At 49.2% G+C, this 16,055-nt stretch overlaps 1 protein-coding gene across 1 annotated transcript in view; it reads left to right on the plus strand.

The window, feature by feature from the left end:
* LOC144119141 (uncharacterized) overlaps window positions 1-16,055 on the plus strand; it is a 38,873-nt gene that overhangs the window by 17,677 nt on the left and 5,141 nt on the right. The window contains exons 3-4 of the mRNA XM_077651840.1: window positions 4,184-4,512; window positions 13,664-13,834. Of these exons, the coding sequence (XP_077507966.1) occupies window positions 4,184-4,512; window positions 13,664-13,834 (500 nt within the window). The remainder of the gene's footprint in view (window positions 1-4,183; window positions 4,513-13,663; window positions 13,835-16,055) is intronic.

A 16,055-nucleotide genomic window follows, 5' to 3' on the forward strand; every position in this document is an offset into this window, starting at 1 on the left:
GGCTCCTCACATGAATACACTACGCTGTGTGTGTACATACGTGCCTATCTTTAAATGTCTATGCCTTGACACCTTCCTTAATCTTTTTTACGCACTATCCAGGTGGCCTCGCATTTCCTTTCCTTACTCTAACCCTTTCAGAGATGTGAAATCTTCCCGCGCATCGGCTGCCGGCATGTATCCCATGTTCACGTACAACGCGAAACTCTGTCAGGAACAGCATTCCGCAGATATGTCGATTTGAAGTAGCACCAATGTCAAGTATAGACTGAATTTCATGCAATTTCTTTTAGGGCAGGCTATAAAAACTATGAAAATGGTACAATGTTGCAAACATTTCAAGCGCTATTTTTCAGTGTTGTAGACGTCTACAACTTTCGCTTAAATTTTTTCTTGAAGCTAGCATTTGAAAAGTTAGCTGTTAGTCTTCGCTAGTAAACTAACTGTGCAGAAAAAAAAACACTGCAGACTAGTCCAGCCAACCCTCTAACGCACTTCGTTGGCCTCGCTTGCCTAGGACGCTCCGCCTTCTAAAAACTTGGTTACATTTAGCGGGGATGCCCAGTGTTACTGCCGTCGGCACAAATTTGAAAGTGTATTGATTGCTTTAAAATACTGCTTGACATCTGTGGCTCACGAGAGGCCTACACTTAATCAGCAAACGAAAGAGTTCATTAGCATCAACCACAAGAATTGGAGGCTCCATTGTGTATTACTGTGTACTTAATACATGCCGTATTATTGCTCATTAGAACACAAGACTATTGTGCACCACATACAATGTTTCAGTTTCTTGCATATTGTATTTTTTAGCTGGAAATGAACTTGACTGCTTAAAATGCCATAAAAATACATGAACAATCCAGATGTGACTTTGCTCCTATAGCAAGGGACATCGAAAAAATCTATCTTAATGTTTTCTGAAATTTTTGTACAGTTTAATGCACGAGGATGAATATATTTTATTGTGACAATGTTTCCGCATCACATGCGGCTCACCACTAGGAAGCTGTCTGTAGTGTGCATGTCCAATGCAGAGATGGCAAGAAATCACTGTTGAAATGTTAGGGTCCAGTTGCCTTCTAGTTTGCAGCCACCTCTTAAGGATGGTTTACGGTTTATGGGGGTTCAACGTCCCAAAGCGAACCAGGCTATGAGGGACGCCGCAGTGAAGGGCTCCGAATTTTTTGGTGTTACAACGTGGAGTTAACTGTTCATCAGAGATACACTTTTTTTTCAGCTTACTCTCACTATATGCAATCTTCAGAGGAAACATTTCACTTCTTGATTTGTTGTATGCTCACGCAGTACGTCTATCGGTTGTCTCATTGCTCGTAATCCCAACGCAATCCAGAAACCAACAGATTGCAGGGCCACGGCTTTGTTTTGGGGCTTTTGTAATACTGGACAAATGTCATATTAAGGATGCCGATATTTGTTCCAAGTAACACTTCGAACAGGCTCAGACATTCAGTGTAGTTAACTGTTTTCAATGTTCTTGGTTCTCTTATTTTTTCAAGGCTACACAACATACCATCCAGTTCTAAAAGTTAATGTGCTCTGCAGTACGTTCTTTTCCACGCGTTCTATGTGACTACAATTCTGAATTAAAGCTTTGTATCCTCTCTCTCTTCGTACGAACATATGTGTCATTCCTGTACTTTCTTTTTGGTGTGGTGTTCTTGTAACATTCAGTTTAGACTGTATCAGTGTAGGACTGAATCCATACACACTGGTAAAATCGCAACACGGGCGTAATGGCTGAAATAATTTATTTAGGGTGTCTCAAAGAATTTAGTCATGACATTGACCATCTTCTCCTGCAGCTTGTACTGCAGCTCTCGCAATACCACCTCTGTAGCATGAGAAGCCTCCAAGCTCTCTTTCAGCAGCCTCTGCTCTGTGAGCAGAGCTTCCTGGAATTCTGTCGCACATGTGGCACGCTTCCTCTTGCGCAATGGTTGCTGCTGCTGAGGAGACGGTTGTTGTGGTGGCGGAGTATTTTCATTCCTCTCCGAAGTGCTGCTGTCGAGGTTCTGTGGCCTGCTGATTTCCGCTGAGGCTTCAAAGGCATCACTTGCAGGCGTGGCAGTGCGGCTGCTGGTACTATTGGTGCCATGCACCATTTGTCCAATGAGGTGCACAAATAAAAAGTAGCTTTTTGATTTATGCAGGTAATTATAGCTTGTACGAGGCAATTTATTTCACTTGATTTTAGAGGCGTGGTTAACCACGAAATGTACTTCAGTTTATACGGAGAATATCCTGCACGTTTTGTAGGATATGACAGCCAATGCAAAATAGATTTTTATAAAGCAGAACAATATGAGACAACAAAATCATTGTTCCACCCTTTGCTAGATGTCTGTACAACGAAATGCAAGTTACATGTTCTACAGAACTCTGGCCACCACAGCTTGACTCCTGGGCGAGCGTAGGATCATTTACCGGTAAATACCTAAGAAAAGAATGAAGGCGCTCAAAATGCGGCCAGCTGATGGCAGCGGAACCGGTCGTCTTTCCGGTCTTGAGAGAGTGCCTGCACAAATTGAATGTTTTGTATGACACATACCGCACTACAGAAAACAGCTGCAAAATAAGTGTTTGAAAGCTGAGGCCGGCATAATGAGACCAGGCTTCCGTGCGTACAGCTGAGAAAAACCATGCTAAAACCACAACACAAAAGAGAGCACATAGCACAGGGGTTTGTATTGTGGTTTTAGCACATTATAACTTGGCGTCTGTAGATGATCACCAAATAGCCCGACATTAGCTCTTGTTAAAAACTGGGAAAAATGTTTCATAATGCAGATTCGCGGATAAGAGTCGAATTCTGCGTTGCCTCGCTAGCTAATGAGCTTGCATTCGTTTGGTAGGATGAAGAAGGTGTGTCCACTCGAATTTTGTGCACTATGCACAAACACCATTTTTTCCGTGAACCCGCATCCCGCAATTTTTTGTTCCTTTATGTCTGTACACAGTAAATATGGTTATCGGGTGGACGTCAACTGGGCTCGACAAACTGTACCAACGTGGCTTTTTCGCTAGCTTTGCCGTGACACCCATTGACGCTGCATAAGAACAGTCGGAGGTTAGGGGTATCCTACACCTCGCCATGCAAACATGTGCTACACAAAACTCTGTCCTGTCGCCACGTCTTTTTTCTTCCACCTTTCTTTGTGCAAGTGTAGTTCATTTAATGCAAAATAAATCCACTCGCCGAGACAAAAGTGCTTACTTGTACACAGAACCACTGAGGCCCAGCACTGACAGCGAAAATCGTGCCCATAATCATACGGAGCAAGCATCGGTGATGAAACTGCTTTCGCGCCTCATTTAGCGAAAATTAGGTGCCACATGATACATAGGCTGTCAGATGTCTGGTGCGCTCGCGTATGAACGGCAGGAGCCTTTATGTACTACATGTGGAGTTGCGGAACACCGAAACATGCTTGTTATTTCTAGCCGCAATTGTACAATGAAGGATGCGGGCGTTGACGTATATCGCTTGATTATTAAACAGAGGCATGGCACTTACCGGTATGTGCGTGTCAGGTTGCGCATTTTATGGCGAAGCTCTACAGCAGAGCGCTGAAAACCAGCCGCGCCCATTGCCTCCGCAATGCCATTGTAGACGCCGCTGTTGCGTTTATGGCGCCTTAAATCGTCCAGGCGGTCCTCCCACAGGTCAATCAGCACGGAAGTCTCCTCTTCCGACCATAGCTTCCGAGGACGCGAAGCACCAGCAGGGGATTCCATTGCGAACAGCAGCAAAAACACTCGGCGGCCAACGCACGTGCGAGCCGGATTGGCGTTTGTTTACCACTGGCAAAATGGGCATGCCGGGTATGCGGTGTCGAGAGTATGAACACCGTTTTGCAAAACGAGGCTCGCAAATAAAAGAATGCTGTTTTAGAATTGTACGTTTTTTCATTGACAACTATTTCAGTACTCTTTTGTTTTAGCTCGAATATTTTCTGTCAGTTATCGTATAGTCTGGGAACGAAGCTCGCAGCGACGCCTCGATCGTGCTCCATGCAGTCGAGCAGGATTGCGGTCGATCGCGATTGAATTCGCCGTGTAGCAACGCCGGATCTGCATCGAGTTCGATTTCAATCGACTGGATTGCGATCGAAAGTGCCCCTGTGACAGCAGTATTATTTTACTCTGTGGCGGCGTGCAGGCACCTTGGCGACGGTGGTGTCGACGCTGCTTCCGCCGCTGCCTACGGGGCCGGGCTTCCTGATCTGCGTGTTCCAGGCAGTGCAGGGTGTATTCTTCGCCGTAGGCAGCCTCAGCTCGCACGTCTACCTCTCGGAGGTCGCGCCCGACGACGACCGAGGCGTCGTGGTGGGCATTCATCACTGCTTCTACCTGCTGGGCCGACTCGCCGCCGGAGCCTTCCCCCAGCGGCTACCCTGGCAGTGGCTGGCCGTGCTCTCGCTCGCACCCTACGTGCTCTTCGTCTCGGTCATGGGCTGGCTCGTCGAGTCACCCCGCTGGCTGCTCCAGGTGCGGCCTCCGATGCGCACGAGCCTCTGTGCACTCATCTGGAGGAGCGCAGCATGTGACGAGTTTCACCGTTTCAAATCTTGTCCGTATGCCCCATACGGAAAGAGAATATAACATATGAAGTCTGTATGGACTATATGGACAATATACACAAAATTGTAGGAATTCATACATATCCTATTGAGATTAGGCGGCTACTATGCAATATGTAGAGCACACCCAAGACACCAAAAAAGCGTATGATTTTTCTTTTATTTTACATATCAAACGGACTTTGTATCCTCATGCGCGGCTCACACGGAACTTTTCAGTAGAGTTGTCCTGTCTGAAGATGCTGGATAGGTTTATTGGTGCGCATTGACATGAAATTTATGCGTCCGCCATTTTGCAGCGAAGCATGTTAACGCTTTCAGGCGCTGTGTACAGTATTATGTTCTCAGAGAACTCGCAGTTTAGCTTCAGTGTGTGCTGCACCTTGAAGCGGTTTCACTGTCTGAGGTGAATTTAAGATCATTCTTGCCGTATAAGATGGCTTTTTACGCCATATAGTGAATGATGCGAATAATATTTCGCAGAACAGCTAGCGAGGTAGCACGTCAGCCGGTATTTTTTTGTGTAGACAGAATTGGCCACTAATAACATCATTTTTTTTCACAGTTTCAAGTCTAATGTGGATATCTGAAACAAAAAGTGTTTTCGTAATAATCTGAATAGTCGTGACAATCGGCATTTCGATTGTGGTACTAAAATCAGTTAAGAAGCTTGGGGCGAAATTTTCCACACTTTTAAATTATGAGCTCATGGAAATGGTTGGAAAACTAACATGTTATCTTTCATGAGGCCTCAGTTTAATACTTCAACAGAAAAATGTATTCGACAGAAATGAAAGGGCTAGCAAGACGTGAGGCGAAGCGAAAAGTGAAGCCTTCTTCACTTTGACGTCCGCGCGCCACATGATCTCGCCAGTGGCTCGTAAGCTCGCCGTCGCTCAGGCGCTCACAAAGGTGGTGTTGAAATTGGTTGCCGCAGTACCTCGAAATAATTTTACAACAGTCGCCACGAAATCCAGCGCAAGCCATTGGTAGCGCTCTATCAGAAAGGTGAATAAAAGTGGGTGAGCGGTTAGTCTTTTTGGGACTAACTGATTTACTACAACCACCACTTCGTTTCGGGACTAACGGAAAATGGTCTAAATGCTCGTCCCCTAGGAATGAGGTGCAACAGTTGGTCCCAGGGAGCAGACGTTTAAGGGAAATAAATGCAAACCAAGCGTGAATTTCCGTGTAATTTAGACCAGGAGAATTTCCGACAGCACCAATCGAAGTAAATGAAGCAAAGAAAACTCCTGGATATACCAAGGATTCCAGCCAACGACCTTTGCTTTCGGAACCTAGCGTGGATATGACCAAACCATCCTAACAAGGAGTTCGGAACAGGAAATGAAAGCCTTATATCGGAAGCACACAAATTTCTTGGCTTTGCCACTCAAGATTTTCTCAAACGTATTGCTGTTTAGAGCAAAGCATGGTGACTGCTGTTGATTAAGAAATAATTCTTCGCTCTGTACTTTACATTTGCATTACTTAGCATAGAATTGTATAAATTCTGCATGAGGAATTTAAAGCGTTATTTCCAATTGCTTCACTTTGTGCTATTTTCTTCTGCTGTTGTGTACGCTGTGTGCGTGTTTTCTTGAAATACAAACCTGTCGTTTCTGTATGCCATTAAAAAAGGGGGCTAGAACGCAGTGTTGGGATTCAGGTAGCGTGACTGGGCCCGAGAAGAGAAGAGGACGATCGGAGGAAGAAAACTTGGCAAACTTTATACAAAGACTATTTACATAATGTACAAGTAAGGGCAGCTGAGAGTGCCTCTAAGTAAAGGGAGCTCCTTAGTGGTCGGGAGTCTCTCCCAGCAAAGGGTATCTCTCAAGAGGGGGGCTCTCTTCTGGCACCAAACCAGCAGCTCGTTAGTCTTCGTATTCCCCAGATCCCTAGCTGGTGAATACAGTTCGGAGAATGATGTCCAATCAAACGATGGCACTGATGGTACCCCCCACGGAAGGGCGGTCCTGATGTTCTCTCGCAGCTCGGTCGATGGAAAGGGAACAGGACCTAGTCACTCTGTCGTCCACATGGCCTCCAGGTGGGCGCGCACGTGGGTACGGACTGCGCCCATGTGGAACAGGAAGGCGCCTGCGTGTCACAGGAATGCGGGCTGTCTCCCAGCAGGGGTTGAAAGATCTTGTACTTCGTCGTCTGATGACCGGAACGTGGAACCTCTGACGAAGGCACAGCTCTCGGGCAATTGTTCAACCCCAGCGTGACTGAAGAGGACAACACTCCGTTCGACGACCCGATGACATGTTCGAACACGTGGGGACGCCATTGTCGTCTCTGCTCCCGTGATTCCTGCAGCCACGTTTCTTCCAGAGGGCTCATTCACCTTCGCGGTGGTTTTCAGGCAATCCTCCCCCATCTCCAAATTCGCCGAACTCAACAGCAGGAAGGGAGCGCGAGCACAACAGCACCCCCGCCGCCAGATATTGCGCCCAGAAGATGAACTGCTCGCACGTAGCTCGGCTGACTGGGCGTGCCAGAAACCAGATGCTCTCTGGGAGTCTTCGGATTACCTTCAGTGCCGTAGCTCGGCATCGCTTCCCCTCGTCAGATGGCCGTTCTGGGAAATTGTCTGCAATGGTATCCAAAAGGGATCACAGGCGCCAAGCCACACCTGACAAAAGCAAGCGCCTTCAGAACGCACTCATCCCGCCAGACCAAAACTCAGGGCCAAAACTGCACTTAGCTAAAAACCAACTAAAACTTGAAGAGATGAAGTGTTTTGCCTGAATGAACATATGGTATCTCCCGATGAGCAGTTTAGACATGGCACCTGTCCAAGGCGTGTGCTCCCGCTTGAGGTGCACTTGGAAGGGAAAAAATCGCTAAATGAAATCAGGTTGGTGCTTAGAGGGCACGCGGTACGGGAATATGCGACTGGTTTTGGCCGACGTGGCGTTCAATTTTGCCCGCCCCAATACCTCAGAGTCAAGGTACGTTATACCACTCGCTTTTACTTATCCTTGACCGAAAGAAGGAAAACGTACTTCTAGGTACGTTACCTGATTATGAACAACATTACTGGGCGAAACGTGCCTGCTGGGGACACGAATGCTGCGTACCTGCTGGCGCGATCAGTGAGTGGCACCTGCCAGTAACCACGAACTAAATACAGTGTGGATATATATTCTGATTTAGCGACTGTTTCACCCCTCTCCTCGATTTTCGGAATGGGGTAAGTCTGGTCCACTGTGATTGAATTCAGTCTCCGGTAGTCCACGCAAGGTCTCGGATCCTTGCCTGGAACCTCTACAATAATGATTGGTGACGTATAGTCACTTTCGCAGGACACTATGACGCCAAGTTCACACATATGGCGGATCTCCGTCTCAATGATTTCCTTTTGTCTTGGAGAGACACGGTACGGTTTGCTCCTGATCTGCTGTTCGCTGGACAGCTGAATGTCATGTTCGATGAGGGTTGTTTTTCCTGACTTGTTTGAAAACACCGCCCCGAGGTCGCGGACGACATTTTCCATGTCTCCTCGTTGACTTTCCGTCAAACGTGGCTCTCTGTCGATTTTAGCAGCTCATTCGCTGCTTGCTCGTCCTCATGTCGGACATAAGGGATGCCTGACATTTCTTCCTCTGGCATGTTCAGCGCCATGTTAACCATGGCCTGACGCTGCACATAACGCTTCATCTAATTACGGTGCATTATCCGATTGAGTTTGTTCTTAAATTTTACCTCGTAGTTGGTGTCCGAAAGCTTGGACAGCACCTTAGCTGGCCCTTCTCATTGCACTTCATGCTTGTTCCTATTTGGCGGACGCTGCAACATCACCTGGTCGCGAGATTGAAAGGTGCGCTTGCGTGCAGATTTGCCGTAGTACTCTTTAGACAGTGACTGCGCTGCTCTGACATTTGCTTCCACGAGGTATCAGGTTTTCGCAAGTCTTTCCAGTAGCATTCGAACGTATTCTACTACACAGCGATCCTCTCCGTAACCCTCCCATGACTCCCTCAGCATGTGCAACGGGGTCCTCAAGTCACACCCGTAGACTAGTTCACGGGGCCAAATCCTGTGCTTTCGTGGGGGACGGATCTCATGTGCTGCTGGAATGCAGCATTCCAATCTCTCTTATGCTCAAAACACAGACTTAAGTATCCGCTTTAGCACTGAGTGCATGCGCTCGACTGGATTTGACTGAGGGTGGTGAATGGAACTGCGGATTATTTTAATCACACACCGTTTAAAGAACGTTGTTGTCAAGCAGCTTGTGAACACGCTCCCGTTATCACTATCTCTGCAGGGAACACCACGCGAGAGAAAATTGACAAAAGGGCGTCTACGACACATGCGGAACTTAGCTCCTTAAAGGGAATGGCCTCGGGAAATTTGGTTGCCACGCACAGTGAGGTCAGAATGTAGCGACAACCCAAGTTGGACGCCGGCAGCGGGCCGAGAGTATCCATTACAAGACGCCGAAAGGGCTCTGTAATGATGAGAACTAGTGTCATGGGCGCTTTCCACTTATCCGTCGACTTGCCGACCCGCTGGCAGGTGTCGCAAGAACTAACAAGCTGTTCCACTTCTTTCCAGCAGCCAGGCCAGTAATATTCGAGGGCTAATCTAGCCTTTGTTTTCTTTATGCCCAGGTGGCCCTCCCATGCATTTCATTGTGCGAGCTCTAGAAGCTGCCGCCGGTACTTCTCAGGCACCAGGAGTTGCTCATATGCGCGTCGCTTTGAGTCGCAGTTTTTCCGGTACTGATGGCCTGATTTTTCATGAAAACTGATGCTCTTTCTGGCGACTCCCTCACACACATTATTGCTTACAGCTCTTAACGATGGGTCGCTTTTCTGCTCTGCAACGAGTGCTTTCCTATCAACCTTAGTCAACTCCTCCCAACAAGTCGAAGCAGGTGTTAATGTAGAATCCTTCGCGTTGGTTCCTGTTGCCCCAATCTCTACGGAATCGGCAGTTCTTTGGATTTCATGAGCTACCGCTGATTCGGGAACACCTTCATGGTCATGCTCATGCGGTTTAGACGGATCAGGTTTCCTGCAAGAATCCCCCGGCTGGTCGGGAGAATGGTTTAGTACCTGCTCATTTATCGGTGCGCAGTCGAGTTTCGTTGCGAACTTTCGCGCTCGAGAACGTGTTAGCGCCATGCAAGCAAAGCCCGAGGTGAAAGAGAGACCTTTCTCTTTCAGCAGCTGCTCGGATTTGTTCAAAAACAGGTAGGGCAAGCGTGTCGGCAAGTTTGCGCTACCTGCCGCTTCTGTGTCTAGCCTGCCAAAAGTCCCCTCTAGGGTCACCTTCGCTATAAGCAAGCATGCACCCTGTCCTTCGGCGACCTGCTTAATCCAGCCGCATTCGCCGTAGTAGTCCGTGGAGGAAACAGAGGACGGGTGAGCAACATCCATGGTAGCCGCTGAATCCCGCAGTGCTCTGAATTTCTTGCCATTTATCACCACGTCTCGCATGTATGGCTCTAGCAATTTAAGGTTTTCCTCCGACTCTCGCATGCACGCGAACGCCATCTTTTGCTGTTTGCAGTTCAATGAGATGTGACCCTTCTTGCTGCAATTATAGCAGACAAAGGCCTTCCGCACTTAAAACGCGCGAGCTGCTGGTGCCTGCTGTTTCGGCGAATCGGTTGATTTGGGTGACTCAATCTTCTTTTCGCCACCTTCTCCTTTTGATCCCTTATCCTCTGTTCGGTGATCCCGGCGTGCTGGTGGCACCCTTCGGTCGCGGATTCTCTTTAAATAGGTTTCTCCCTTTCCTAACATGTTATAATACCCTGCTTCGCTTTCTAGGTTTCGGCGAACTTAATACTAGTCTGCGAGCTGTGCCACTTTGTCCAGGTCTATATCTGTTAGCCTATCTTGCAGCCATATCCTTAGATCTTCTCGATTCGCGCTATAGTACTGCTCTAGTGCGATGCACTCCAGTACCTTGTCATGACTTCCGTGAACCTCAGCGGTATTAAGCCTCTCGTTTATGTTTACTTTAAGCCGGTACGCGAAGTCGGTATGCGACTCTCCGCCTTTCTTTGCCTGCCTGAGTTGCTGCCTAAGGGCTTCAGCAGAAAGCCGGTACTTTCTAAGCAGTGCGCTCTTTACCTTCTCGTAGTCGTCCCACTCTTCCTGTGAGAGACGAGCCACCACTTCGGCCGCCTCGCATGAAAGGAGAGGAACTTCTCGGACCAAGCGCTCTTGTCGATGTGCACCTTCCCGCATGCACGTTCCAAATTTACCAAAGAGTGCAAATCGCCTCCCACGCGGTATGGTGAGACAAGATCTTGCAATCTATGCCTCCCTTGCTCCTGTACCGAACGTACAGGGCTAAGACGCGCCATATTCTCTCCTTTCGACGCGATTTCGAGCTCCTTCATTTTTTGCGCATGTTCTCTCGCTTTTTCCTCTGCCTCACGGACCTCCCGTCTTTCTTGAGCCAACCAAAGCTCTTCTTTTTCTTTCTGCTCGAACGACACCCGTCTTTCTTGAGCCAACTGAAGCTCTTCTTTTTCTTTCTGCTCGCACAACTCCCGTCTTTTCTGCTCTTCATTGCGTCTAATAATCGTTTCCCAACCCTCGCCAACCTCCTCAACAGTCACCTCCTCCTTCTTCATAACCTCGAGAATTTCTTGTTTCTTTTCGCAGAATGTAGCGAAATCCCCAGTTCCTGTCAAATTTCGAGCAGCTCCTGCCATTCAACTTCTCCATCGTGAGTTCCACCATGAGTTAGCAAGCCCACTGAAACAAAAGCCCTAGTTTGTAGTGAACAGAACAGTTTCTCTAAATCAATTTCCCAGACAACAGGAATCCGCACCTAGCATCTGCCTGTGCTAGTGCGGTCTTACGAAATGAACGGAAAACATTGGGCACTCACCCTGCCAAGGTATAGCTGACGCCCATCAGTCCCGTAGCTGCCGAGGTCCTTTGGAGCCAGTATCTTCACGCGGGCGTCCCACAGCTGCCATTCAGTTGTTGGTATTCAGGTAGCGTGACTGGGCCGGAGAAGAGACGAGGACGAACGGAGGAAGAAAACTTGGCAAACTTTATACAAAGAATATTTACATAATGTACAAGTAAAAGCAGCTGAGAGTGCCTCTCAGTAAGGGGAGCTTCATAGCGGTCGGGTGTCTCTCCCAGCAAAGGGTATCTCTCAAGAGGGGGGCTCTCTTCTGGTACCAAACCAGCAGCTCGTTAAATACTCTTCGTATTCACCAGATCCCCTGCTGGGGAATACAGTTCGAAGAATGATGTCCAATCAAACGATGGCACTGATGGTACCACCCACGGCAGGGCGGTCCTGATGTTCTCTCACAGCTCGGTCGATGGAAAGGGAACAGGACCCGGTCACGTTGTCTTCCACACTGCCTCCAGGTGGGCGCGCACGTGGGTCCGGACCGCGTCCATGTGGAACAGGAAGGCGCCTGCGTGACACAGGAATGCGGGCTGTCGCCCAGCAGGGGTTGAAAGATCTTGTACTTCGTCGTCTGATGACCGGAACGTGAAACCTCTGTCGAAGGCGCAGCTCTCGGCAATTGTTCAACTCCAGCAGTGACTGGACAAAACTCCGTGCGACGACCCGATGGGATGTTCGAACACGTGGGATGTTCGAACACCATTGTCGTCGCTGCTTCCGAAATTCCTGCAGCCTCGTTTCTTCCAGAGGGCTCATTCACCTTCGCTGTGGTTTTCAGGGAATCTTCCCCATGTTCAAATTCGCCGAACTCAACAGCAGGAAGGGAGGGTGAGCACTACAGGACTCAAGTGAACTTCCTTCGCTTTTTGTTCGAACCTCCTCCGTTGTTTGTTTCGACAGAAATAAATTGAATCTATATTTTGCTGACATATGGTTTTGACATTACAGCAAACGCACAGCGCTCTAAATCATGTTTTTGACAAAAAAATCCTGAACCCTATATATACTTTATGCCCTGTACTTCACAAATACAAATCGATGTTATATCTTAGATTTTTTTGCGCATAGTGCGGTCCAATTTGCTGCCTTTACATTACGGCCTGTTGAAAACGAATATAAACATCCGTAGCTCACCTTGCTTATTTGTCACTGCCGAGAAGCGACGACGGTAAATTGACTGCCATCCACACTTTCTGTAAGTGTCACCGATGTGTGCACATCAACAAACGAACCGAAATAACCTGTACTTGACAAAACAACTCTTCCATCTCAGATTTGACACGCGGGAGGCGCGTTGTATGCACGCTTATGGACTTTCTCAGCTTTCGCTCGCTTTGCTTCTACGAAGAGTATTTCTCGTGCTAGAGTCAATCCGCTTCGCGACGGACAGTGGCGATGGGCTTAGACGCCATTCTGCTCATCAAAAAATCGAGTACTACTGCAGTCGTGGCCCTCTCGCGCGATTTTCATGTGCTGATAAGCTGGAGTTCGATCCCTCGTTAGTCTCTTGCTCATCGTTTAATCTGCTGGCAAGTTTTTCTTCGCTGTTACAAAAAAAAGGCGTTTCTTCTTATAAATTTCTTGGAGTACTAGCAAACTCATGTTCACTGGATGTCAAGTAGCACTAATCGCACAACTAGTTAAGGTGAAATTTTTTCTGCTAAACAGTTTGAGTCTCATAATGTAGTAAACTTCAGTAGAATTAGTACTCGAGTATGAATGATAAATTTGTACAGCCATGTATATATGGCTTACACTGAATGTACCTGGCAATTTACCTAACATTTCCCGACTACTCTGAACTCAAATCGTACAGTTCTGACGGTGTCTTGTAGTAGCTTATCTCATGCTTGAACTGGTTATAAAATATCGCGTATACGTCCCTTTCATAAAATCTATTAATGACACCTTCGCCTCAGCGCTTCCACAGTCTTGTCTGCGTTGTGTGCTTCATGCTGCATTGGTGACCTTGTGAAGAGTTTGCTGCGTAAACGCTGCAGCATTTAGTATTTGGTATCCTTCATGCCCAAAACTCCCGCCTTCACTACCTCCGTAGCAAAGACTGAACCTGGATAAGAAGGATGCCGTTAAACGTGTGTCCTAGCACTCTCTGTGTTACTAATGCTTTCCGTCCACTTTTCCCCGTACTGCAGGTGGACCGCACCACTGACGCCCAGCGCGCCTACGAGCTGCTGGGCATCGCGCTCACCGGTGACGAGTGCGCGCTGATGGCGATACGCGTTCAGCGCTCGCACACGCCGCTGCGGGCTGTAGTGTGCACCTTATTCGTCTACTGGCTGCGCATGATGGGCGGTCCGATGGGCGTAAGTGGACTTGCCGATCGCCTTTCTAGAGTGTGACCACGAGCGCTGGGTGCTAGGCTCTATATCTTATGACTTATTAGCAACAAACTGCAGGAAAATAGCAAGTCCTGCCAGCAGGGGCTGAAGCCTTACTATGCAGTTTGCGCGGCGGAGCGCTACACCGTTTGCCGTCGATTTGCTGCGTCATGCACGTTTGGCTTATCGCGACTTTGAGGATGTCCTTTGAGAACTAGCCCCTTCATTTCTGGCGCATGCTTTAGCTTGCGCATCAGTGCGAAGAAGTTGTGAGGTGACATGAAACAGTATAGCACAAGCGGGAGGAGAGTCGAGACTCAAACACGTAGCATGCATTCGTATCACCCTTTTGTCCTACCTGTTTACCCTACTCTCATCACATCCTTTGTGCTTGTGTTTACGCCGTGTTGCTCAACGCAAAACGCCACAAGAAACCATTTTTAGGAGGAAGACATGCTTAAGAGCACATGCCTTAAAGGAGAGAGAAACAACACATTGAGGTTTATCATTAGCTGGCCTTCGCCGAGCCTGGCTTTCTGTTTGGCGACAAACCACTTCTGGAGCCGGGTACAACACTGCGCACTACAGACCCCCCCCCCCTCTAGCGAGGAAGTCATGAGGGAGACGGGCGATATAGTAGTGGGAGAGCGAGGCGGTACGCAGGGTGGAACGGGGACGTTAGGAAAAGTCCGTTGGCAACGCGAAAACGGGGCCTGGTGGAGCTGCCGGTAAAAACCTCAGGCTTCGGGCGGTCGGCCAATGCTGAATCGTGTTGGCCGAGGAAGAGGCGATGAAGTCGAAGGCGGAGGCACTGAATGCCGTGTGTCCGAGTGTGAGTGGCAAGGGGCACAAGACCCTTAGCGGCTACAAAGAGCATCTGAAAGGGTGCTGTAGACAGGTGACATGCCGGTGCGACAATAGCACGGCGAATGCAGCCTGTAGTGGGTCGGCCGGGGAATGTGGTAGGTGTCCGGAAGACAGCGATCAGGAATGTGTGGCCCAGACGGGGAGACTGCAGTGCACGTTTCCGATACTGTCAAACATGCCAGGCGGGGACCAGTAATGGCGACTGCGAGCGGCATGGTCATTTTGGCAAGGACAAAGGAGGCTGCTGAAGCCGCACCGTTTTGTCAGGCCAGGACATGCGGTACGGGTGGAAGGGAGCCGGGTGTCGGCTCAAAGGAAGTGTGAAAATGTCGACCGGGTGGTGAGGGAGACGGAGTAGGTACGTGCGCTTCGATCGGCGCAGGGGCTCGAATCAGTGGTAGGCGGGTCGTGCGGCTTTTCAACAGTGGGAGTGGCAGAATACGAAGGCGCCTGTGAGAAGGCGTGGGATGGTGAGAAAACAGGGGGCAGGAGTGATGGAACAGGTGCCGGAGTTGTGGTCCCAGTTGGTGGAGCCGTTACCTGCGGCTCACAGAGGGATCGGAAACGCAGGGAAGTCGGAGCAGTGGAAGACTCCTGGCATGCTGCTGTGCTGGCCATGAAGAGGTCGTCCGGGGTCGTTGACAGAGGCACATCCCAAGCACGGTGATTGCTTGAGAAGGTGCAGGGTTGCGAGCAATGGCGAGTTCGGGAAACAGCGCGCGTGGGACGAGCATCTGCGACGAGACCAGTAGGAACGATCTTCCCTGCGGAGTGCCTCATAGTGTCGAGACTGGAATGAGGCGCCAGCGCGATGTGCTTGCAGGGCAGTATTGTCGGAAGGCAGCGTGCCGATCTCGTGGCTGAGCGCAGCGATGGAGGCGAGTAGACAGTTTAAGCGGACGCCGGTGGCTGATCGAGACGATGAGATTGGATCCGAGGAACACTGAACCGCATGCAAGACGTCCATGATCTGCTCGGCCATTTGGGCCAGTGAGGCGATGTCTGCCGTCGACGCACTGAGGATTGCGCGCACATGCTCAGGAAATGCATCGCAGGAACAGTTCCCGCAGCAGCGATGCGTCCACAGACAGACATGGTTAACAGCCAGGTGCAGCACACGGTGCAGGAGCTCGGTGGGTTTGCGGGCGCCGAGATCTTCCGTCTCAAGCACGTTTTGGACGCTGCTCCGATTGAGAAGTGCGCAAAATGAGTGCCGCTCGTACATCAGCGGCCGATCGTACGTCAGGACGATCAGCGGCCGGGGAGAGCAGAATGTCGCGGACGACCGCAGCAGTGACAGGAGGGGGAGCACCAATGACATGATCGTACATGTCCCTCT

The sequence above is a fragment of the Amblyomma americanum genome, chromosome 2 (genome assembly GCF_052857255.1).
Source record: "Amblyomma americanum isolate KBUSLIRL-KWMA chromosome 2, ASM5285725v1, whole genome shotgun sequence".
NCBI lineage: Eukaryota > Metazoa > Arthropoda > Arachnida > Ixodida > Ixodidae > Amblyomma > Amblyomma americanum.